The sequence below is a fragment of the Fonsecaea erecta genome, assembly GCF_001651985.1.
Source record: "Fonsecaea erecta strain CBS 125763 chromosome Unknown Scaff1, whole genome shotgun sequence".
Taxonomy (NCBI): Eukaryota; Fungi; Ascomycota; class Eurotiomycetes; order Chaetothyriales; family Herpotrichiellaceae; genus Fonsecaea; species Fonsecaea erecta.
The window spans coordinates 2988910-3010787 of NW_017387244.1; the positions used below are offsets into that span (position 1 = coordinate 2988910).

A 21878-nucleotide genomic window follows, 5' to 3' on the forward strand; every position below is an offset into this window, starting at 1 on the left:
GCAGTCTTGCAGCGAGGATAATGGCAATTGGAGAGTGTCAGAAGAGCAAGATAGAAGGATGTTAGAGTAAAGGATTCTGCGAACGTGTGGAATCGATGGAGATAGTCGAGTGGATTGTTCAGCAAAGGCCTAGTGGTTTAGCGAAGCAACGGAAGGGGATGGACTATGACGACCTAGAGGTGCTGGGCAGTCACAGTGACAAGAAGCAATGACCGGGATTTAGAGAGGCTGGAAGCCGGTTGTGCTAGACATGGGGCCGGTGGCACTTACAAGGAGGAGCTACAGACGCCCAGATGAAAGCTGGTGGGCAATACGCTGGGCGCTGGGGGTGATGACGCTGCGGGCTAGTGAGGCTAAAGTCCTCTAGCTACTTTTACCCTTAGGTACCTGCTTAGCAGCGTCACCACCGTGGTAGCCTCAGATAGCCTAATGAGTGTCCCGCATCAACCACAATCCTCCGTAAATTCACGTCGACTCCCCGCACCCTCGTTGTACCCTCTCGAGTAGATGAGCGTTTGCTGCCCTAGAGGCAATCGCCAGCAGTATCTGTATCCTCTGACTCCGTGTCTTCGCCCTCACCGTCACGTTCCCACTCAAGCCACCAGTTCCGCCACCACCTGCACCTACATAAATATCCCCCGCCTCTAAGTTCCACAACCTCTCCTTCATCTTCCTCCCACGGCAGCCTGGACCCAAAAAACTCCTCAAGGAACCCAAAAGACACACACTGAAAGCAAAGATGGCGACATCTGATCTGGATCAACTGGTCATGATGGGCTTCGACAAGGAACGCAGTGAGATGGCATTGAAGAATACAGGTAGTTGTAAGTAGCCCGAACCTTCGACGCCTTCGATCTATGCTGAACGATGATACAGTGGCAGACGCGATCGACTGGCTCGATGCGAACTCGTCAAAGTCATTAGAAGAACTGAAGGCCGAGAAAGACGCAGCGGCGGCGGCAAAGGCGGCGGAGGAGGCGGAGGAGGCGCGCAGTCTGGTGTGCAACGAGTGTGGGAAGAAGTTTAGAGGGACCACTCAGGCCGAGTTCCACGCATCAAAGTCCGGCCACACCGACTTCTCGGAATCAACTGAAGAAATCGCGCCCTTGACCGAAGAAGAGAAAAAAGCCAAGCTTGCAGAGTTGAGAGAGAAACTGGCAGCCAAGCGAGCAGTCCAGTCAGAACAAGACAAGGTCGACAAGAAGCGCAATGAACAAATCAACCGGAAGAAGACCAAGGAAACAGAAGATCTTAAGGAGCAACTCAAGGCCAAAGAGCAGATTAAGGAGGCCGAGAAGAAGAGACGAGAAAAGCAAGAGGAAATTGAAGCAAAGAAGAGGATTCAAGCCAAGATCGCCGCCGACAAAGAGGAACGCAGATTGCGAGCGGAGCGGGAAAAGGCTCAGCGCGCTGGGATGGCACCTCCAGTCGCAGCCGCCCCCCCTCCGACAGCAGCTCCAGCAGTTCCCAAGCCAGCGTCGGAGTACAAGGAGACACGGTTGAGGTTGCAGACCTCGACAGGAAATATCATGAAAACCTTCCCAGTCGAAACAACTTTGTTCGAGGTTGCAGCGGCTGTGGGAGAGGAAACCGGTCGCGACGTCGAAAGCTTCACGCAGAACTTCCCCAGAAAGGTCTTCGACCAGGAATACTTTGGGGAGAGTCTGAAGGATCTAAAGCTCGTGCCCAGTGCCAGCTTGATTGTGAAGTAGGTCTGGTTCCGTTTGCCTGCACAATGATTTTATTCCTCATGGCGAAGGCGTCTGAGCGAGGCTGGCTTCTAACAAGGTCGTTTTCATGTGGGTTGGAGCTGACCGACAATCACAAGGAAATACCCGTTGCCCTGGTAGCATTTGGGGCCTCAGAGCTTATGGGCATATAGACAAACAGATATCACCCTCGAGCAGATTTTGAGGCAGGTGTCATTTTGTCAAGGGCGACTGACTCAAACCCATCCAGCCTCAATTTGTGCGCCTTTTCATCAGTCCATTCATTTTCTTGTGCCAGGGCCGCTTTCATGCTTCCGACCTAGCTACATCATCAGTTCATCTACTCAGATGTTGTCTCTCAATCTTCCTAATTATGTCTCAGCCCCCGATATGCTGTCTCCACGCAGGGGGGGTGCCATTACGCTGGAGACAGGACTACCAACGTTCCATCGCTGAACTAGAGATCTTCCCGGAAAAGAAAAGACCAACCAGAAAGCGCGCTTTTCATTGTCTCGATCTCCACAAAGTATCCATCAGCTAACGCAGAATCCATCTCTCCGTTGGGAGGGATTTCTTCACGAACGGACTATCGTACTCCGGCTGAGGACGAAAGTATCCTCTACAGATGTTTGATATTAGGCACTCATCGCTGCCACCCTTCCGATAACCGGCTTAGTGAGCACCAATCCCAGCAGGGGAGGCTCTAATAAGGGCGTCTCCAAGCCGGTACTGACTTCCTCTGAAGTATCGATTCATCGCTCCCATACTAATAGGGTTCCTCAAACACATGGAGGAGTTGCTCGAAAGGGAGATGGCTGAATCCATTGTTGCGGAAGAGCTGCCGGAAAGCAAGGACGAAAAAGATGAGATGGAAGAAACATAAGACCTCCTCGGTTTCGTTGCGATATCCCCTCCAGCATCTTGACGCCCATACCCTACTGGATCTGTCTGGACTCCAGCGTCTGAATATTCGGGACGTCGGATCGAGCCAGGATGGCCCCAGTGTACAGTTGTCCTGGACGGCCATTCTCTCATCACCGCATTCCCCTGGCTTGTGTTCCTCTCGTGTGACGATTTCACTGACAGCACTCCCGCTACTGCAATGCTTCGTGGTCTGATTCTCTTCTTGGTTCCCTGCCGCGATTGTATTGACAAAGGCTGTTGATCGTGCTTTTGAACATCGTCCGGGTGCGAAAAGGTATACGCTTTTCTTCTGATTACCACTGCCTGACACTCTTTTACCGCAGCTTGTGTGGGTGATTTCTGGTTTGCGCCGCTCACAGTTTTCCGCATATTGGTATTGATGTGTGATATCCGCTCATACTGGTCGAAGGCGAAGTATTCATCGTTATGGCCGAGGGATACTTGGAGGCTCTCTAGGTCTCTAGTTGACCCATCGGGAGGGAAAAGCCATTCATCGAGGGCGCGTGGTAGTCCGTGTCTTTCTGCACAAAGAACCCAGTCAAATGGTGGCTCCTTCTCGAAGAAACGACACGCACTCCTTCTCACCTTGCCGGTATCCTCCCTGCCTATCCAGCCAACAGATGTAATATCGGTCAAAGGCACCAAAAGCATACACCAGTATTTTGTCCACACACTCCAACTGCCCGAAGAGGCTGTTCAATGAGACCTCTACACTTTCTGGTCTTTGTGGGTTTGTCGCAGTCCTGCGCCGAACGATCAGTTTTTCATCTGGTACAACCTCTGTTGCTTTAACTGTAACATACTCGTCCCCGAGTCTGAAAGCTGTTATATCTCCGGAAGACGAAGTCGTCATTCTTGGTTTTCAGTCTCACTAAGGACTCTCAACCTCGACACTATCGACTTTTGGGGAGGTTGTCTTGACCTATATACATCATCGACATTATAACGGGGAGCGACAGTCTCGTCAATGGTGGCATCTACCCTCTCCTACTTTGTTGTGGGTCTCAGTCCTCGACCTCTTCTTTGGGAACGAGGCCGTCAGGCCACTCTGCTCATGATGTTCGCCGATGAAGCACCTATTGTCGCATCGAATCCCAACACCGTCGGCATCTCCTACACTGTGGACAACCCCGAGCCCTCACTGTCGCAGGCCTACGTCTCTATGGCACTCACGGTGGTGTTGAACTTTGAGTCACTAATCCATCGGAAATGTCTCAGCATCGTTTACATCATGCATCGAAACGAAGTGCCCTTATCACTATTGATTCCAAGTGGCAGCCCTACAGCTTTGGACATCTGGGATAGACCACTTAGATCCTCGCCCTCTATGCTATTGCATGTGCACTTGGCAGAACTCCTTATCTATTCACCACGTACTTCAAGTGTTTTGTTTCGCCTGCTCCAGCTGCCGCAGGCCTGGGTCCTTTTTCCACCGCTTCTCCCTCCTCCACAATTCGACTTCCAATACCCTTTTTCCCTGGGGAACCTTTGCTCGCAGGCCATCATCTTCACGATCAAAATATAGAGCCCACAATCCAGGCTCTTCTTCCACGACCACAAAACCTTCCCATCCTTCCAGAGTCACTCGACGGTCTTGCCTTGTACAATCCCACGGCCCTGTTACGTGGGGCTGGGCATCTACCCGGATCCCGTATTTGACCTCGTAGGTGTCTTTGTCCACATAGATCCAGTTCAACATGGGCGGGATGTCAGAGATTGTCGAGACGAGGCCTTCGTACGTTGTTTCAGGATATGGGAGGAAGTATCCAGAAAAGGGGTGGTGGCATGGTTTCTTGTCTGCGTTTTCTCGTTCGCAGTCGCCGTCGTCGACATTAATCTCATCATCAGTACCAATACCACTCGGCTTCGTGGATGGGTTGTCGACATAGAGCTAGATGACCATCGACATCAGCACACCCATAGTCTTCAATAACTAGAGGCTCCACCACACGAAGAAAATACAGCCTCCTCACTCACTTTCTGATCCCGCAAAATGATCCGTCGACCATCAATCTCTTGACTTCTGCTCGACGCCTTCACGCATGTCGCGACCAGGTTGCATCGTCGGGCACGGTGTTCTTCTCGCCTATCCTTTGCCTGCCCCTGCCGTATTGCTTCCGCTGTTGCCAGCATGGCCGGGCATGTTATGAGGGCAATAACCGTCGAGAGCACCATTCTCGCCCGGAGGGATGCGTGAGACTCTATGGGTGTTTCAGACTTTTGAGGTGGAATCACCTCTCCCGGCCTGTCAGCAGTCCGTGCGAAGGGATCGGGGCTTGAGAGAGTCGAGCTACCCTCTTTCTGCTCGTCAGTGACTGGGTGGTCTGTCTGATCACCATCTTGCACTTGTAGTAGTGTCGCCATGGCGGGGAATAGTGTCCTGTTATTGTACTTTGTGCAGTGCACTGATGTGGCCCGGGCTCGGATCAGGCCACACTCGTTCCAATGCATTGAGGTGGTGAGATCTGGGGTTCAACCTGGAACACTAAGGCTTGGGCGGTTTCATGTCCTTCAGTAATGGGTCAGGCTGCGGCAAGCGAAGTTGATTGCCTCAGCCTTGCGACTCGCTACTGTTTCAAGGACAACCCTGTCTTGGGAGAAGCCATCGAGGTCATCATGCCACTGTTCTTTCAGACACCGTACCGAGTACTCTCGAGTTTCTGCAACTATGGGGTCGGTGGCAGATTTCTGGAAACATGTGCTGTGACATTGCAGACACAGAAGCCCCCTAGTTCCTATAACTCCAGCTCAGCCTGTACCGTGGCATCGATAGTGTTTCAGGCGGCAATATCTGAGTCTTTGAGGGAAAGATAAAAGAGGACAGAATATCGCTGTTATCGAGATGTATGTTCATCTTCTTCCCATCAACAACGACAAAACAAAACCCCCGATCCAAACGTCACTGAGCCGTCTGGTACGGCCGGGAAAGCATCCAACGCCGCCTTACTTATTGTCTGAATCGAAAGCTGTTGTCCTCGGACTCCTTTAGACCTCGAATATCTCCTGTTTCTCTCCGTTCCTCCATACCCTATCACAATGTCTGCAACGTACGTAGCCTTCTTAAGGGATTGCAGAATCCAGAGTCTGACCAAGTTCTAGGACCGCGTACGGCAACAACACCGTCGATAAGGGCTACTCCAGCGGTAGCGAAGATGGACAAGCCGCAGGCCAGCGAAAGGCGCTGGCTCCAACCAACGGGCCTTCAGCATTACCCCTGCCGCCGACTTCGGATTATCTGGCTCAACCAGCGGGTATGTCAGGTTTTGGCATGATACATGGCTCTGGCTCACCCATACTGACTGATTCGATTGTGTAGGTGGCCTGCTCAAAGGAGCCACCGATGAAAACGGCAACCTCAAGCCCGCGGCGCTCATGGTCGGCATCAAGCTTGATCTCGAGGCAGAGGTCCATTTGACAGCCCGTGTTCGAGGCGACATCACAATTGGCCTGTATTGAGCCTGGATTGAACATGGATGGTAGAGGACGCAGGTTGGTGCCGAACACGACAACGGTTGAGCAGGTTGTCAGGCCTCGCTGGCTGCAGGTTCAGCCTAGGGAAGCCATTGACTTCTCATGTGCGCGTGTCCGATCCCAGAAAGAGGATGCTTTCGTGCTAGAAGGATCGTCTCATCGGTCGTGCACGGATTGGCTTTTGGAGGGCCAGATTTGCTGGAGAGAAATTCTGAGCTTGTCCATGTAGGGACCGTCAGGACCACCCATACGTACACCACTTACCATAGCCAGATCAAGAGACAGCAAAACCCCAATGACTCCAATCAGGAAATTTCAAAACATGGATTCTGTGCGTAATTGTCTCCGTTACGACAGACCAACATAGAGATGGTGGAGTGATGGTGGTGGAATCTCTCCTTACGGAGGACGAAGGCGTCTACGAGGCATTCAGACTCTTGGCCTACCGTGATTTTGTTGTCCGTAAAGTTGTCCAAACTACTATGTACTGTGTTGGAGTCACCCAGTCTAAGCACATATGGTCTATTCGAGAGTATTACCGACATCGGTTACTGAATTTGGTCTACCTACCTTGGCCTCACGTCTCCATACCCTGGCAGCTGAACGTAATTGTGATACACGGGTGTGTCATTGGTAGTAACCTTCCTATGCTGCTGTGGCTATTGTCGACATCACACCACGGACAAGAAAGGTGGAAGGAAGGAGGTCATCTTTAGCTCCCAAGCCAAAGGCCGTGCTGTTTTAGGGTGCCTCCGGCCTAGCTATATATGGTCTAGTTCAAGAGTGTCACCGACCTCTGCTCATCCCACTTAAACAGACTTTGGCTTTTGTACCTGCTCCTCCTGAATCTTGCCTATAACCTCTGATACTTGTCGACCAACGGTTCGAGATCTGCCAAAGCTCACAGTCGGGGAGCAAGAGTATGGCCACCGCTACGGAGACACAGTCCATCAGCAGGGCTCGTCGCGCAAATTTGTCACACACCACGAAGGTCGAGGACAGAGATACATCAGAAGAGCTGGGCCACAAGCAACGATCCGCGGAAGACAAGTTTTTTTGGACATACACGGAGGAACCTCACCGCACACGGCGGCAAGCCATCATAAAAGCGCACAAGGACATCCTGCAGTTGTGCGGTCCGGAACCGCTGACGAAATATGTCGTCCTCTTTGTCGTCCTGTTACAGGTTTTCTGCGCCTATCTCCTCAAGGACTCTCCGGTCTTCTCATGGCGATTCTTCCTCACCGCATACGTGATTGGCGCCACGGCGAACCAGAATCTCTTCCTGGCTATCCATGAGATCAGTCATAATTTGGCGTTCCGGACAGCCATCTACAATAGACTTCTCGCCATCTTCGCCAATCTTCCCATTGGGATACCATACTCTGCCGGATTTCGGCAGTATCATTTGACACACCACAAGTCGTTGGGTGTGGATGGTGTTGACACAGATCTTCCTACAGCACTTGAGGCAATCTTCTTAGACTCGGTTTTCGGCAAAGCGTTCTTCTGCACCTTCCAGCTCTTATTTTACGCATTTCGCCCCATGATGGTGTACAAGATTCCCTTTGGACCGATCCATTATTGCAATATTGCGGCTCAAGTTGTCTTCGATATTCTGCTCGTCCGATATGTGGGCTGGAAAGCCTTGTCCTATCTAATCATGAGCTCATTTCTGGCCGGTTCTCTCCACCCGTGCGCGGCGCATTTCATCTCGGAGCACTACGTCTTTGCGAAATCCACTCTGCAGAACGGAAAGGTGCCGAAAGATGTGCCTATTCCAGAGACATATTCTTATTATGGTCCCCTCAATGTCCTCACTTACAATGTCGGGTATCACAACGAACACCACGACTTTCCAGCCATCCCTTGGACCCGATTACCCGAGGTCTATGAAAGAGCGCGTGAATTTTATGAGCCTCTGCCATGCCACAATAGTTGGCCTTGGGTGCTGTGGCAGTTCATCACCGATAAGGAAGTCGGGATGTGGTGTCGAGTCAAGAGAGCAGAAGGTGGGCGCATTGTGGGAGGTTGGCAAGACGCTGAGGTCCAGAGTTGAATGAACAACTCTTCTATGTGCATATGACCAGATAGACACAAAAAATGTAAAGAGACGAGATTATGAATGCACATGACTGAAGCCACTGTGATGCACCGTTGTGGACTGCCAAGTTTCAAATCAGGTTGAGCTTTGAGCAACACGACCTCCACGACACCTTCACGCCTCATACTTATGCCTTGTCTCCCCGTTTTCTCTTCCATGCCCAATCTGTGAACGCTTATATACTTCCAAGGATGCCATCATCGGCTCTGGGATGTGCCACGTCTCGCCGGGGCCGTGGTCGCAGTGGCCGAGCCAGAGGACGATCACACGCTGGCACATCTCGGAATCGACAGGGTATCCAGCCCTCTCGATATTCGCGCAATGGGAGAAATTCCTCTGCGACTCCATCCCAGGCTGCCTCCAACGACCGCTCAACACCTATTCGTGCGACTCTCTCCCCTCAGAGCGAAGGAGTTTACCTTGACGTGCCCCGGGACGACGACTTCCTGGAGCAGGTGATCGTGGCCGTCGACATCAAGGGCCGAGGTGAAATAGGCTGTGCGTACTACATCGCGGGCGAGGAGAGACTTTTGTGCATGGAAGAGGTCATGGGTGGTGCCGCCGACGTCGTTGACAAATGTGTGAGCCATCGACTCCTCATGTTGACCACGATCTCACTTAATTTCTGCAGTGAAACTGGACCTTCAGCCCACTAGAGTCATCCTCTCCCTCCGCTCAGAAGCTACTGCGGCCTCCGCCGATGCTCGGTTACGCCAAAACGTATCGCTGGTGGACGGTGGTAAGGAAAGGGATCATCAATGTGATGAATTGACACGGCTGACCGAAAGATAGATGGCGATCGACAACCTCTGCCGTATCAAATTGAGATACGCCCGACACCGGAATTCAACTATGAGGACGCTCTGAACAAGTTGGTCGGACTCTGCTCCTTTGCCGACAATCCCTCGACTCAATTCCTCGTCCCGGGCGACTCCGTGGTGTACGACGAAAGGCTGCCGCCAGAAGAGCTCGGGCTGACCAAGAGACGAGGAAAGCTGATGCAGATATCTTCGTGGTTGGATCTCGACAACAGAATCAGCATCGGCTGTGCGGGTGCCATCGTATCTTGCTTGCAGCGAAGACGATCGGCCGCCTACCTGCCCGGAGATCCAGACGCCAACCACACCTTCCGTATCGCCCGACTTGAAATGTTCAACCTCCGGGGGACCATGCTCGTGAACAATGATACCCTAGTCTCGTTGCAAATTATCCAGCCCGAGTCTCATCCCAACGCATTCAACCAAGGGCCTGGCGCCTCCGGGGCGAAGGAATCGCTCTCAATCTACGGCCTCTTCCAGCACCATGCCCGAACACCACAAGGCAAGAGCCGCCTTCGGGAGGCTTTCCTGCGACCGTCCCTTGACATGGAGCTGATCAACAGCCGCCTCGACTTCATTTCCGTCTTCGTCCGGCCAGAGAATCAATCTGTGCGTGAACAACTCAGCAAGAGCCTCGGGCGGATCAAGAATATGCGGAACACCGTCACTCTGCTGCACAAGGGCATTGACGCCGGTAAGTCCAAGCAGAACGCGTTCAAGGGCAGCGTTTGGGAGTCCCTTCTGGGTTTCTGCTACCACGCCATCGACGTTGCAGAGACGCTCCGAGAGGCCCTGGGCGCCGGGCACCTGCCCCTGTGCGTCCGTGCCGCCGAGGCACTCGACCGCTATGGCCTCAAGAGGATCGGCCGCATGGTCAACGAGGTCGTGGACCGCGAATCGTCGATTGACCAGCACCGCACGGTGGTGAACCGCGGCGTCAACGAAGACCTGGACCAGTTGAAAGATGTCTACAACGGCATGGAAGAGATCTTGGACGAAAAGGCTCGCGACATCCAGCTGCTGATCCCGCGAGAGTTCAATGTCGAATTGAACGTCACCTACCTGCCACATCTGGGGTTCCACCTGACCATCCCCCGGGATCCAGCAACCGGCCGGGCGATGTACGATGGGCAAGAACTGGCGTGGCAGCTCATGTTCACCACGCCAGCCCAGGCCTACTACAAGGACGCCACGATGCACGAGATGGACCATGAACTGGGCGATCTGTACTCTGCGATCTGCGACATGGAGGTCGAAATTGCCTACGACTTGGCTCAGAACGTGCTCCAGGACGAAGGTCTTCTGACCGCGGCGTCTGATATTTGCGGTGAACTGGACTGCTCGTTGGCCTTTGCCCACGTCGCGCACCAATATCACCTGAGCCGGCCCACGATTACGGAGGACAACATCATCGAGATCAAGGGCGGCAGACATCTGTTGCAAGAGATGACCGTGCCCTCGTTTGTGCCCAATGACACCTATCTCGTGGGAGGGAATGGAGAAACCGATCCGGCAGGACCAAGCATGATATTGTTGACGGGCCCAAATTATTCGGGCAAGTCTGTCTATCAAAAGCAGGTTGCCCTGGCAGTATACATGGCCAGATGGTTCATTCCTCCCCGCCGAGTCCGCAACCATCGGCATCACGGACAAGATCCTCACGCGCATCGCAGCTCGAGAGACCGTGTCCAAAGTCCAGTCGGCCTTCATGATCGAGATGCAGCAGATTGCCATCGCTCTGAATTCCTGCACCCGACGAAGCCTACTGGTGATTGATGAGTTCGGGAAAGGCACGGACACATTTGACGGGGCCGGCCTCGCGGCAGGAGTGTTCCATCACCTGCTTGCCCTGGGACCTCAAGCTCCGAAGACGCTGGTTGCGACACACTTTCACGAGATCTTCGAGTTGGGACTCTTCCGCGCAGTACGGAATGTTGCTTTTGCACATATGGAGGTTCAACTCGATGAAAGAGATAGCCCTGGTGTCGGCGAGGCCAACAGCCAGGTTACCTATCTATTTAATCTTCGCCCGGGCCGCAGTAGTTTGTCCTACGGCGTCCAGTGCGCTGCGTTGAACGGCGTCCCGGCAGAGATTGTCGACCGAGCAGTCGCAATCGCTCGATTGGCGCAACAGGGAGAGGACCTTGTAGCGATATGTTCGGCCATGAACGAGGATGAAGTTGAAAAGTTGCGGAGCGCGGAGCGGGCGTCCCGGATGTTTCTGGGTGAGGACTATGAACGCGACTGGACGACGGAGGAACTGGTGTCTTCTTTGAATGCCATGCTAGAGGTCGACAGAGACCCAGAGGAGACGACTGTGTCGGAATGAACCTTGCCCGCATCACCTCAGCTGACCTTTGTCGTGGCGTTCATCCCCTTCTGCTTGCCCCAGTTTCTGCACTTTGAGAGAAAATCGGTTGCCACGAAAATGATAACCAGAGAGCCTAGCCAGTTCCAAAAGACGTCCATCACATTCATACGTACACTGCCGCTCATGCCCAGCCCGCGCATCAAGTGGCCCAGGAACATGGTGCTGATCATGAAGTCGCCGGCCGCCAACCGCTTCAGCACAATCCGGGCAATCTGATCCGGCTGCTGTGGCTGGTCGTCCTTTTCGAGTTGTAGCGTTAAGGACGGCTTGATCTTGTTTTCGTTCTCGAACCCCGGCGAGATGATGCCCATCGGGAACAGGATGTGGACTTTCATGTCGGCGTCCGGCACGGGGCCCAGGGACGGATTCAGTCGCGATCCGTTGTACACTTCGACCTCTTGGTTCAGGCTGTCGGCTAAAGCCCGCATGGCCGCTTTGCAGGGCGAATAGGGACTGTAGCCGGCCACGGGGAAGCAGGCCAAGGTAGAACAGGTGAAAATCAGGTGGCGTGTCGGTCTTGAGGGACTGGGAGAGGTGGACGACTTGTTCCCACTGCTGCTGGTGCTGCTCCCGGCTTTTGACGACGGGGTCTTCCACAAGTTGATCGCCGCGTGGGCCATGTACGCGCTGCTCCAGTAGATCGTGTCCATCTGGTCCCTGAGCCTATCGATCGGAGCGTCCGCGAAGAAGGCCGGGTAACAGTTCCCCGCGCAGCAGAAGATCAAGTCCGGCGCCGCGCCGTTGTTCCACGTCTTAACTTCCTCCAGGATCTTCGTAGCGGATTCCGGCCGGCGGAGATCGAAGGACAGCGAGAGGAACCGTTGCGACTGCGCGCTTTTGGCGCGACTGTAGAGGATCTTGACCGCGTCTTCGAGTTTGGGCACGTTTTGCGCCACGATGGCCACATTGGCGCCCCGGGCTGCGAGTTCTTCTGCGATGGCCAGCCCGAGACCCTGTGAGCCGCCGGTCACGATGGCCGTGAGGCCCTCGACAGGGAAGTGGTTCTTGGACGCGAAGAGCATTCTGGCAACGAGGACGGTGGACAGGGCGAGGACGAGGACGGTGACGGTGAGGATCGTTATCGAGCTTCCGGGGGACGACCACCAGTCCGACGACGAAGACATGAGAGAGTGATCTTCAGAAAGGAGAGGTCCAAGTACGTGAGGGTCCGGAGTCCGTACCTAGGCAATCCAATTGCTCTAGGGAGGGTCTTCAACGCTAAAAGATGACGCGCCGCAATGATAATGGGGAAACAAAATTATTTCTCGTCCGAGTAGTAAGTGAGTGCGCGCGGAAGAGCTTGTGCCGACCAAGCAAGCGTGCAATTATTTAATTTTTAAGCAACTACTGCGTTAAGGGGGGCCGCGGCGCCCAGAAACGGGGGTCTTGTACGCCAGGCCCGCCTAAGTAATGCCGAGTAGTAGTATTTCAGTGGCCTGAAGCATATTTCGACGACAAGTCCCAGGTGGTTCGAACCAACCGCCAAGGAGAGAAGAATCAAAGCCCGGATGGTTGGAGACGAGGTTGCTGACGGTATGGTATTATTGCCAGCCTTTCTGACCAGGGTTTATCGAATATGATATGTACTCGGTATCTACTTCTTTCTGCTGCCCCTCATCCGGCGACCCAGCTCGAAATCCCTGGGCCTACTGGTCAACGGTAAGGGGTTCCAACAATTCCACCACCCACCTGGCTTCTAGGCGGCGCTCATCGTGAAGAGAGACAGCCCCACGGCCACAACGATAGACACCCATATTTTGCAATCCCTGGTTTTAGTTCGTGTTTGGAAGAAACTGTCCATAGAGGCCACACTCACGCTGCGACATAAAAGCCACCACGACCGAGTAGTGATGGTAATAGTGGTGAGGTGAAGGGCCTGAAGCGGCACTAGCCCAAAGTGGCCGCCGACGGCGATTGCGTACGCCAAGCCCGCGTCCCCCAAAAAAAGTTTCTATCTTCAAGTCGATAGAGAAACAACAAACTAGATTCGGCCACTGACCCGCGCAAGGGGAAAATACCTTGTGAGCAGTCCTTCGAAATGGCCAACAAGAGAAAGGCCGCGCGCGTGGCCGAACCCTCCACCCGACGTCCACAAAACGGTCGCCATGACGCAGATGAAACCTTTGCCGACTCGGAGGACGAGTTTTTCGCAGCACGAGACAAGGTCCTGCTGGACGAGGGGCCCGCTGCAAAGAGGAGGAGGAGATTACAAGAACAAGAGCGAGACCTGCAACCGTCTGACGAGGAGGTTTACGGAGATCCGGCCACTGACGACGAGTCCGATGGCCAACTTGATGACAACGGGGAGCGAGAAGAAGAAGACGAAGAAGATGGCCACTGGGGCACGTCCAAGGCCGACTATTACAGTGCCGATGTGATCGAGACCGAGGCTGATGCATTAGAGGAGGAACAAGAGGCTAGGAGACTGCAGCTGAAACAACTCAAGGCCATGACGGAGGCAGATTTCGGCTTCGATGAGAGTGCATGGATCGGTGACAATCACCAATCTCAGGGGCAGCGGTCAGCGGTGGAGAAACTGCCTGAACTCCATATCTCTGAAAATGCGAGCGTCGACGAACGGATGAAAATCTTGAGGTCGAGATATCCCGAGTTCGAGCCTCTAACAAAGGACTTTCTCTCGTTGCAAGACACCTACCAGTCAGTGAGGAAGGAGGCAGAATTGGAAGGCCACGTTGATGGAGGTGTCGCACTGACGAAATTCCGAGCCTTGTCAGCGTACCTTGGGGCTGTGGCGATGTACCTTGCTCTCCTTACTTCCACCAAGACCGGCATGGCGCTGGCACCGGGGGAGCTTCGAGATCACCCCGTCATGGCGAACCTTGTTCGGTGTCGCCAGCTGTGGCAAGAGGCCGAAATACTTCGCCCGATAGATCCTGTTGAAAAGCCGGAGACCAAAGCATCAGCCCCAGCGCCACCGAGTGTGCCTCAGGAGACTTCACGACAACCCGCCAAGAAAAAGACAAAGACCAAGCCAGCGTCCCCAGAGCCACCCTCTCCGGAAGTTCCAGTAGTGAGCACAAAATCCAAGAAGACGAGAAAACCAAAGAGAAATGAATTGCAAGAACTCCTGGCGACGTCAATGCGGAAACCGGCCGAGGAGGAGTCCGACTTTGGCGACGAAGCACCGCTGACGCTAGAGGAAGCTGCAGAAAAGGCTCGGCGAAAGAAGACTCTGAGATTCTACACCTCGCAGATTGTGCAGAAAGCCAACAAACGCGGCGCAGCATCACGCCAGGCCGGCGGCGACGACGACCTGCCCTACAAAGAGCGCATCCGAGACAAACAGGAACGGCTTATGCGCGAGGCCGAGCAGAGAGGTCGAGCCACCGCCAACGAGAGGGAAGTACTCGATGATGATGGTGACGATGACGACGACGATCCCGAAGCAGGCCGAAGGATCAACGACGAGGCCAACGAGTACTACGACATGCTGGTCACCAACTCCGAGCAAAAGAAAGCGGACAAGCGAGCCCGGGCCGCCGCGTACGCCGACGCCGCCCGACAAGGCGCACAGGTGCACGAAGAAGAGCAGGTGGGGCCCGACGGGAAGCGGAAGATCACGTACGCCATCGAGAAGAACAAGGGCCTGACGCCCAAGCGGAAGAAGGAGGTGCGCAACCCGCGCGTCAAGAAGCGGAAGAAGTTCGACGAAAAGATGAAGAAGCTGGCCTCCATCCGGCCCGTGTACAAAGGCGGCGAGGGCCGCGGGGGCTACGGTGGCGAGGCGACGGGCATCAAGACGAACCTGGTCAAGAGCATCAAACTGTGAGGGTGAGGCATGGCATTCCCTCTCGGGTATAGAGATGGAGGCTGTATGTGTCTTGTGTTGTGTATACGGTGTGTGTGTGTGCTCTCAGCCAGCCAGTCACTCAATCAGTCAGTCAAACAATCAATGCGGATAACATACCCACTCATCTCGACTCATCCCGTCCATTGCCTTCCTTGGTTTTGAACCCCATCGTCGCTTCTCGACTTTGCCTCTTCATCTCTGACTCAGACACCAGATTCACAGTCTCTCGCTAGAGATTCAATGGAACAGAGTCAGTCCGAGTGCTTAAGCAAAGCCATCCGAGACCAAATGGGATTCGCTCGCCGGCCGTCAAGGTGATAAGGAGGGAAGTGGTTCTGGTCTGTCTATACCATAGGTCTGGTGGGACTTTTCAAGTACCTCCTCATCTACAGTACCCCCCAACATACAGTATCTATCTACCCCTGAGGGCTCCGGGCATCCAGGAAAACCGCCCGACCTCTTTTGTTTTACGAGGTACTTTCTTTCTCATTGAGCAATACCACACCACAGGAAGCATGCTCTGTGCACCAACGACCGGAGAACGGAGGTACACAGCTTGTGTACAGGCCACAAATCCCCTATTCCCCCGCCCAGAGTCACTATCTACACACCATCTCCACCGTCTCCATCTCTCTCTATTTTTCTCTGTACCTCTGTCTTGTCTGTTCTGTTCTTCACGCCCCCAGGGCCGTCCGCCGCGACACCGAGTGCGGGTCAAAGTACGGCCGTTCGCCGAGCGAGACGACGCGGTTGCCCTGGCGCTTGCCGTCGTAGTCGTTGGTGGCGGTGTGGAAGACGGAGCGGTTGTCCCAGATGGCCAGGTCGTTCTCGTTCCAGCGGAAGCGCACCTGCAGGTCGTGGTTGTCGGTGATCAGCTGCAGGAAGTAGGCCTTGAGGATGTCGCTTTCGCGCGGCGTGACGCCGTCGATCCACCCGTGCTCGATCTGGTGGCCCGCCCCGAAGAGGGATTTCCATCCCGTCACTGGGTTGGTGCGCACGACAGGGCTGTTTTGGAGAGTAATATCATATATACGTTAGTTTCGGTTTGATCTGCGAAACAACCATTACAGGGAGGGGTGCCGGTGGGTTCAGAGGGAGGAGGGATTTCCAAGGGACTTGGTCTGGAAGACTCACTGCGACGCGGTAAAGTCGATGCCCGTGTTCTCAGGCGCGCCCCGGTCCTGCTCGATCAGGTCCTCGCCAAACTCCTTCGCGACCTTGACGAAGTTGGGCTGGTGGTGCGTCGCCGTCAACCGCTCGGCCAGCTTCTGGAACTCCGGCGACAGCCGGTCGTACAGCTCGTAGCCCGACGCCCACAGCGTGTCGCCGCCAGCGTCTTCGGGCTTCTTGATGATCTTGAGGATGGCGTAGTCGGACGGGATGCGCTCGAAGGTGATACTACGAAAGTCAACAGTGTGATCCCAAAGAATCGTCCGCTGGTATGGATGGGTCGATGCGAGACAGGGTGACCCCGGCAGACACTTACTCGGCGTGCCATCCTTGGCTGGCCAGCACCTTGGACTGCGAGGAGAAGCGGTCCTTGTAGAACTTGCGGTTTTGCTGTGGTGCACATCAGTTCAGTCAGCATTGATTCTCCGTGCTGCCCAGCGATGTCCTGAAGCGGTGGAAACATACTTCGGAAGAAATGACCGACACTTCGTCGTCCAGTTTCCCGTTCTCGTCCACGGCGATGCCTCGCTTGCTATTGCTCAGAGCATGACGATGGAGCTGTGGCGGAGATTAGCTCGAGGACATCACAGCTGTCGACGCCGACTTGGTTGAGGATCATAATACCTTGGACGTCTCAGGCTTTCCCGTGAGCTCACCGAGTTTCTGGCCCAAGATCTTCTGGTCGTCGATGTTGAGGTCCTGGTTACGGAAGAAGACCACACCACGCTGGGACACTGCGACCGCATGATACACATCAGCCTCGGCCCGCAACCCAGCTCGCTAGCGAGCGATATGGGACACAAACGTACCCGTGATGGCCAAGTCCCGGATCTTTGCGTCGTCGTGCAGGATCTGGCTGAGTTGCAGGTCCGGAAATTCCCTGCCGATAACCTTGGTGACGTCGAAGGACTTGTACTGGTCCAACGACCCCGTGTACTTGAGCGGCTCCTTGAGGGTGCTCTGGGCGTTGACTTTGGTGATGGGGATTGGGCCCGAGCTCGTGTGCGAGTACAAGTCTGTGTCTGCTGCTGGGGGCGCCATGGTAGTCGAGTCTCAGGACAGACAGAGTCGAGAGATGTGCTGTGTAGCCTGATTATAGTATTCCTTTCTTGGGCTATCTTTTCCTTTCTTCGTCAGGAAGGAAGGGTGGATTGTCAGGGAAAGATCTCTGAATGGGAGAACAAAAAAGGACTCAGGAAGGAAGAGCAACGACTCACCCTCATATACATGCGAGTCCACTGTTGATGCCGAGCTTCTCCTGTTGCACCATCCGTCTCCGAATGAATGGATGTATTCCAGCGTGCCGATGTGCCGTCTTGTCCCCTCACTCCTTCTCAGCCAGAGCTATCTGGACGAGGATAATTGGGCGACGCGATAATCGCAACGGTAATGCAATGAGCTCTTGATATTGCAAAATGGCATCTTATCGCCCGGGTGAATGCGCAGCAAACCAGAATGTATCCTCAGACTGAACTGGAGCCGGGGGCGGACGCGTCACTGGCGCAAATCCATGGGCGAACGGTACCACGACCCATATCTCGTGGATGTTCATGCCCAGTTCTCGCCTCCCCCGCTGTAGTTCCTCGCCCAGATGTACGGAGGCACTGTAGCGTGGACAAATCCCTCCTTTCTGCACTGAAAGGAGTCGAGCTGAGTGGGTGGACGTGCACTACCTGCCACCAAACGAGCCGGGATCCGGTGTCTCGCAGGACGAGGAGGAGAAGGCAGTGCACATCATTTTCGGTACCCATGGCGCGATAATACAGTCTGGGGGATCAATGTTGGCTGGCCAGATCAGTATCTCGTCAGCTTGGTCGTGTATTGCACCACCACCGCTGCCACCAACAGAGTCGATGAAGGCAGAATACCGGCTCACGATGGCGCAATGGAGATGCGAGGGGATGGGATGGATGGTCCTGTAGCGAGCGGGCTTTGGCCGTGACGAGGAGACAAGACAGACGGACAGGCATGTGCAATCAAATGAACGAGGATTGTACCATTGTAGTGTCTTGCACAGCATGGGGATCGGATCGGTTGAGGGAGAAGCATGTGGTTGGAATTGGCAGTTCAATGGTTGGTTGTTTGGTAGTTGATGCTTCCCATTCTTTCAGAGTCTTGGACCTTAACAACCACGTGGATCTTCGCACTACACTTCACATTATGCGAGACCCTTTCTATAGCAAGCAAGAGGAGGATTGGTCATGCTCGCGCAGAAAAAGAGAGAGAAGAAGGAGGAGGTTGAGTGATCAGCGAGTGATCCGTCTATCTCTACTGCCCTCCAAACTTCTAGTTGCTCGCACGCAATTCAGCACAATCATCTCAGTTTATCCGTCTCTTCCCCCTGTCACTCGTCTATCACCTCTCCTCTAGGTACAGAACCAATGATTGCGAGTCTAAAACATCCCAGCCAATACTCGGCTACTCTCCCTGAGTTTATCGACCCCGGCTCACAGATCCTTCAGCTCCCTCATCTATTTCGTCGCACATCCACTGCTTATGCGACGTGGCAACACATCAAGATTGTTCAGCTAGCGAAGCGAAAGTCCAGACGCTTGTTCCCCTTGTCGGTTGTCGTGGCAAGGTACTCCGCGCGCTGCTCATCCGTCATGTTGTTCCAGATCCGGTCACGTTGCCTATTGCGCAAGACGTAGTAAACCTTTGCAAACACATAGATCCCCACGTTCAAAGCGCACAGAGAGACAAGGACTCGGTTCCCGCGACTATAGCGGGGTCGATCATCTAAAAATGGCCGGTCAGCAATCAGAACCATCGGTCTTGTCAGGGTCTGAGACTTGCCTTGCCGATAGATGTTGCTTGCAATGATACCAGAAGATTGGCATGCCATATTGTACACCGCGGCACTCACCGTACGGCTACGAACCGAGTTGGAATTCCTCGAGCTCCATCCGACCTGGATAGCGTGTGTGCTCGGGTACGCAAGAAGGACAGTCATGATGCCGAACGCCGTCCATTTATTGATCGAGTTGATGTCGATCGCATAGATGTAGGCCAGGAAGGGGAGGGCCCATAATTGCGCGAGCAGGCCAAAGATCCAAAGCTGACCCACAATCTCCGCAAGGTATGTGAAGAGTAGCATCGTGATAATGTGCCCAATTGTTGATGGGACCACCAGCAAGTTCGTCTTGATGGTGCCGAATCCCAACTGTTTGAGTGACAGGGTCAAGTATTGCGTGGGGGTCGCTGTTTCCTCAGTATGGTTCTGCATGAATCAGTGAAGGGGGGGCTTACTCATTGGAGTTTGGAAGTTGAGCCCAATCAGATACAAAGGCCAGAGATCGTAGTCCGTCAGACTCTGCCAGAGCAGCTTCGGAGTGATCGGCTGCCTGTTGTGCATGGTACTCTTGCTGGGATCTTCCCTGATGATCCTGTTGACCATGATGGTTTCCTCACTGCCGCCATATCAGCGAAGGAATTCTGACAGTATGCACGGTCTTCAATACTGACCGTTCTGTGAACCATCCCTTCTTTCCTCTTGCCCAATTGGCAGTTTGGCAGGGGCTAGGAGGCATCAAGACGAACGCAATTAGTCCGAGAACGAAAGTCAAAAGCCCCTTCAAATCAGTCAACATAAGACGCCCGTACATCCGAGGGGAACACTGGCCTCGATCAAGAAAAGCCATCTCCAACCGGCGTACCCAAGGTGTCCTCGAAGGTCCAGCAAGCCAGCACCAAGGAAACTGGCGATGATGTCGGCGATGGACATGGCTGTCCACCAGAAACCTAGCCGCAAAGAAAGCTCGCCGTGCTTGTAGAAGTATGAGAGATATAGGATCATCTGGAGAAAAGGTCAGCTTCCGCAGGTAAAAGTAACAGAAACAGAACATACATCTGGTATGAAACCACCCTGCAAAAGTGCAAGCAGAGCCCTGCACGTAAGAAAACTAGCCCGACCAGAAAGCCAAAATTGTGAACCGGCCACTATGGACCAAAGCACCATCTGGGTAGGGATCCAGCGGTCGGGACCCATCCACTTGGATACCAGCTGGGATGGGAGTTCGGCGCACAGGAAGCTGAGTTTGAAGACGGTATTTCCCCAGTTGTAGTCTATACGCAGTCAGCACACGGGTCATTGCATTGGATGTCCTGGCAGCACGAACCATTTGTATTCATTCCAAGGTCGCCCAGAAAGTTGTCCGTGACGGCTTGCGTCAGGTTCGAGCGGTCCAGCTCCAAAGACATGAACATGATGCAGGCGAAGATCATGATTCGGAAGTCGATCTTCCGCAGGACAGCGTACTCCTCGCGCCATGTCCATCTCGCCAGAGGATCAAACCGGCGGATGTTCTCCCAGTCGGCGCGAGGCTGATAGTGTTTGGCGGTTTCAGGGTCATCGAACACGGACGGAAGAGTTGCAATGGCATCAGGGTCATAGCCTCGACCCCTCTGCCACCAGAACTTCTTCTCGTTCGCAGGGACACCAAGCTCAGGTATATCAGCTTGTGTAGTTGGAATGCTCTCCTTCGAATCTGAGGGGCTGCTGTTGAGGATCTCACTTGTCACGATTGTTTCGTCCTTTTCCTTCAGGAAAGGTCGAAGCAAAACAGTCGCCATTGTCAAAAATTGAACTCGTTAATTGCTTCACCAATGTCTCGTCCACCATTGGAGAGACACGACAGGTATTTTAAACTATCATAACGACACATATCTGCGGGCACCCTCTCCTCACCTTGCAGAAAGGTGCAAGGGAGAGCCGATCTTGGCCGTATTGCGACATCCCCGCCGTACATATTGCAATACTTGCCAATCGAGCGCTGTAGCACGACATCTTCGAGGATCATTTCGTGATGCAGATCTGATAGCGGGAGTATACACCGGTAGGAGTTAGCACGTCGCGAAGCTAGGGTCTCGCCTTTCGCTTGGAAGAGCGATACAAAGCTTCAGACACGATCTGGAACGGTCGTGGTGGTCTCCGGACGAGACCTGCTGACGGCATGCCCTGGCTCTTGAACAGCACAGATATGGCGACATGGTCCTCTCACCAGGAGCCAGATGCCGAGGAGACAGGAAGCTCGACCACCCTGGACGATAGGAGATCCTCGGAGCGATACAACAGAGGCAATCACCTCTATGGACTCAGAATGGCGCCATCAGGAGTCTTCATTCGCCCGCATACTCATCTCGCAGTAGGCGGCAAAGCCTTTGGGCCATCTCCACGTGCAAAGAGTTGCTCAAGGTCTAGGGCCAGCGTAGTGAGCACAGGATTCATTCCCTGGTCAATCGAGATCTCGAGAAAGAGGAAAGTCCCTGAGGAAGAGGAGAATGAAGAAGAAAGGGGTTGAAATGTCACATGACGCCAAGACTAGTTAGTCCAACTGCTAGCACGTGATATCGTCAGGAGTTTGGCGGGCCTGTTTCTTCTCACGAGGCTTTCCTTCACTCCTCAGACTTTCATTTGGGTATTTCGGCTATTATGTTTGTGTCTCTCAATTCTATGACAGAATCCGGTGGACTGCCACTAGTAGCTCTGCTACCACTTCTC

General features: G+C 53.9%; 9 protein-coding genes across 9 annotated transcripts; 5 read left to right on the top strand and 4 right to left on the bottom strand.

The window, feature by feature from the left end:
* Positions 1 to 739: 739 nt before the first annotated feature.
* On the top strand, positions 740 to 1712 carry AYL99_01053 (hypothetical protein; the record flags this gene model as incomplete). Its single annotated transcript, XM_018832569.1, has 2 exons — positions 740 to 824; positions 877 to 1712. The coding sequence occupies 2 exons, from the start codon at positions 740 to 742 to the stop codon at positions 1710 to 1712; spliced, it is 921 nt and encodes a 306-aa protein (XP_018698448.1).
* Positions 1713 to 4011: 2299 nt separating this feature from the next.
* AYL99_01054 (hypothetical protein) lies at positions 4012 to 4997 on the bottom strand (the record flags this gene model as incomplete). The annotated part of the gene is made up of 2 exons (XM_018832570.1): positions 4012 to 4524; positions 4611 to 4997. 2 exons carry the CDS (start codon positions 4995 to 4997, stop codon positions 4012 to 4014), a joined length of 900 nt encoding a protein of 299 aa, XP_018698449.1.
* A 672-nt stretch (positions 4998 to 5669) lies between these two features.
* AYL99_01055 (hypothetical protein) lies at positions 5670 to 6089 on the top strand (the record flags this gene model as incomplete). Its single annotated transcript, XM_018832571.1, has 3 exons — positions 5670 to 5680; positions 5733 to 5884; positions 5950 to 6089. The coding sequence occupies 3 exons, from the start codon at positions 5670 to 5672 to the stop codon at positions 6087 to 6089; spliced, it is 303 nt and encodes a 100-aa protein (XP_018698450.1).
* Positions 6090 to 7026: 937 nt separating this feature from the next.
* On the top strand, positions 7027 to 8163 carry AYL99_01056 (hypothetical protein; the record flags this gene model as incomplete). Its single annotated transcript, XM_018832572.1, has 1 exon — positions 7027 to 8163. One exon carries the CDS (start codon positions 7027 to 7029, stop codon positions 8161 to 8163), a length of 1137 nt encoding a protein of 378 aa, XP_018698451.1.
* Positions 8164 to 8399: 236 nt separating this feature from the next.
* On the top strand, positions 8400 to 11355 carry AYL99_01057 (hypothetical protein; the record flags this gene model as incomplete). Its single annotated transcript, XM_018832573.1, has 4 exons — positions 8400 to 8787; positions 8840 to 8947; positions 9001 to 10558; positions 10605 to 11355. 4 exons carry the CDS (start codon positions 8400 to 8402, stop codon positions 11353 to 11355), a joined length of 2805 nt encoding a protein of 934 aa, XP_018698452.1.
* Positions 11356 to 11395: 40 nt separating this feature from the next.
* On the bottom strand, positions 11396 to 12521 carry AYL99_01058 (hypothetical protein; the record flags this gene model as incomplete). The annotated part of the gene is made up of 2 exons (XM_018832574.1): positions 11396 to 11402; positions 11428 to 12521. The coding sequence occupies 2 exons, from the start codon at positions 12519 to 12521 to the stop codon at positions 11396 to 11398; spliced, it is 1101 nt and encodes a 366-aa protein (XP_018698453.1).
* A 914-nt stretch (positions 12522 to 13435) lies between these two features.
* Positions 13436 to 15187, top strand: AYL99_01059 (hypothetical protein; the record flags this gene model as incomplete). The annotated part of the gene is made up of 1 exon (XM_018832575.1): positions 13436 to 15187. The coding sequence occupies one exon, from the start codon at positions 13436 to 13438 to the stop codon at positions 15185 to 15187; it is 1752 nt and encodes a 583-aa protein (XP_018698454.1).
* Positions 15188 to 15882: 695 nt separating this feature from the next.
* On the bottom strand, positions 15883 to 17419 carry AYL99_01060 (hypothetical protein; the record flags this gene model as incomplete). Its single annotated transcript, XM_018832576.1, has 6 exons — positions 15883 to 16213; positions 16343 to 16606; positions 16695 to 16768; positions 16844 to 16936; positions 17003 to 17112; positions 17188 to 17419. 6 exons carry the CDS (start codon positions 17417 to 17419, stop codon positions 15883 to 15885), a joined length of 1104 nt encoding a protein of 367 aa, XP_018698455.1.
* Positions 17420 to 18902: 1483 nt separating this feature from the next.
* Positions 18903 to 20950, bottom strand: AYL99_01061 (hypothetical protein; the record flags this gene model as incomplete). Its single annotated transcript, XM_018832577.1, has 5 exons — positions 18903 to 19579; positions 19628 to 19788; positions 20035 to 20174; positions 20226 to 20443; positions 20497 to 20950. The coding sequence occupies 5 exons, from the start codon at positions 20948 to 20950 to the stop codon at positions 18903 to 18905; spliced, it is 1650 nt and encodes a 549-aa protein (XP_018698456.1).
* Positions 20951 to 21878: the final 928 nt, after the last annotated feature.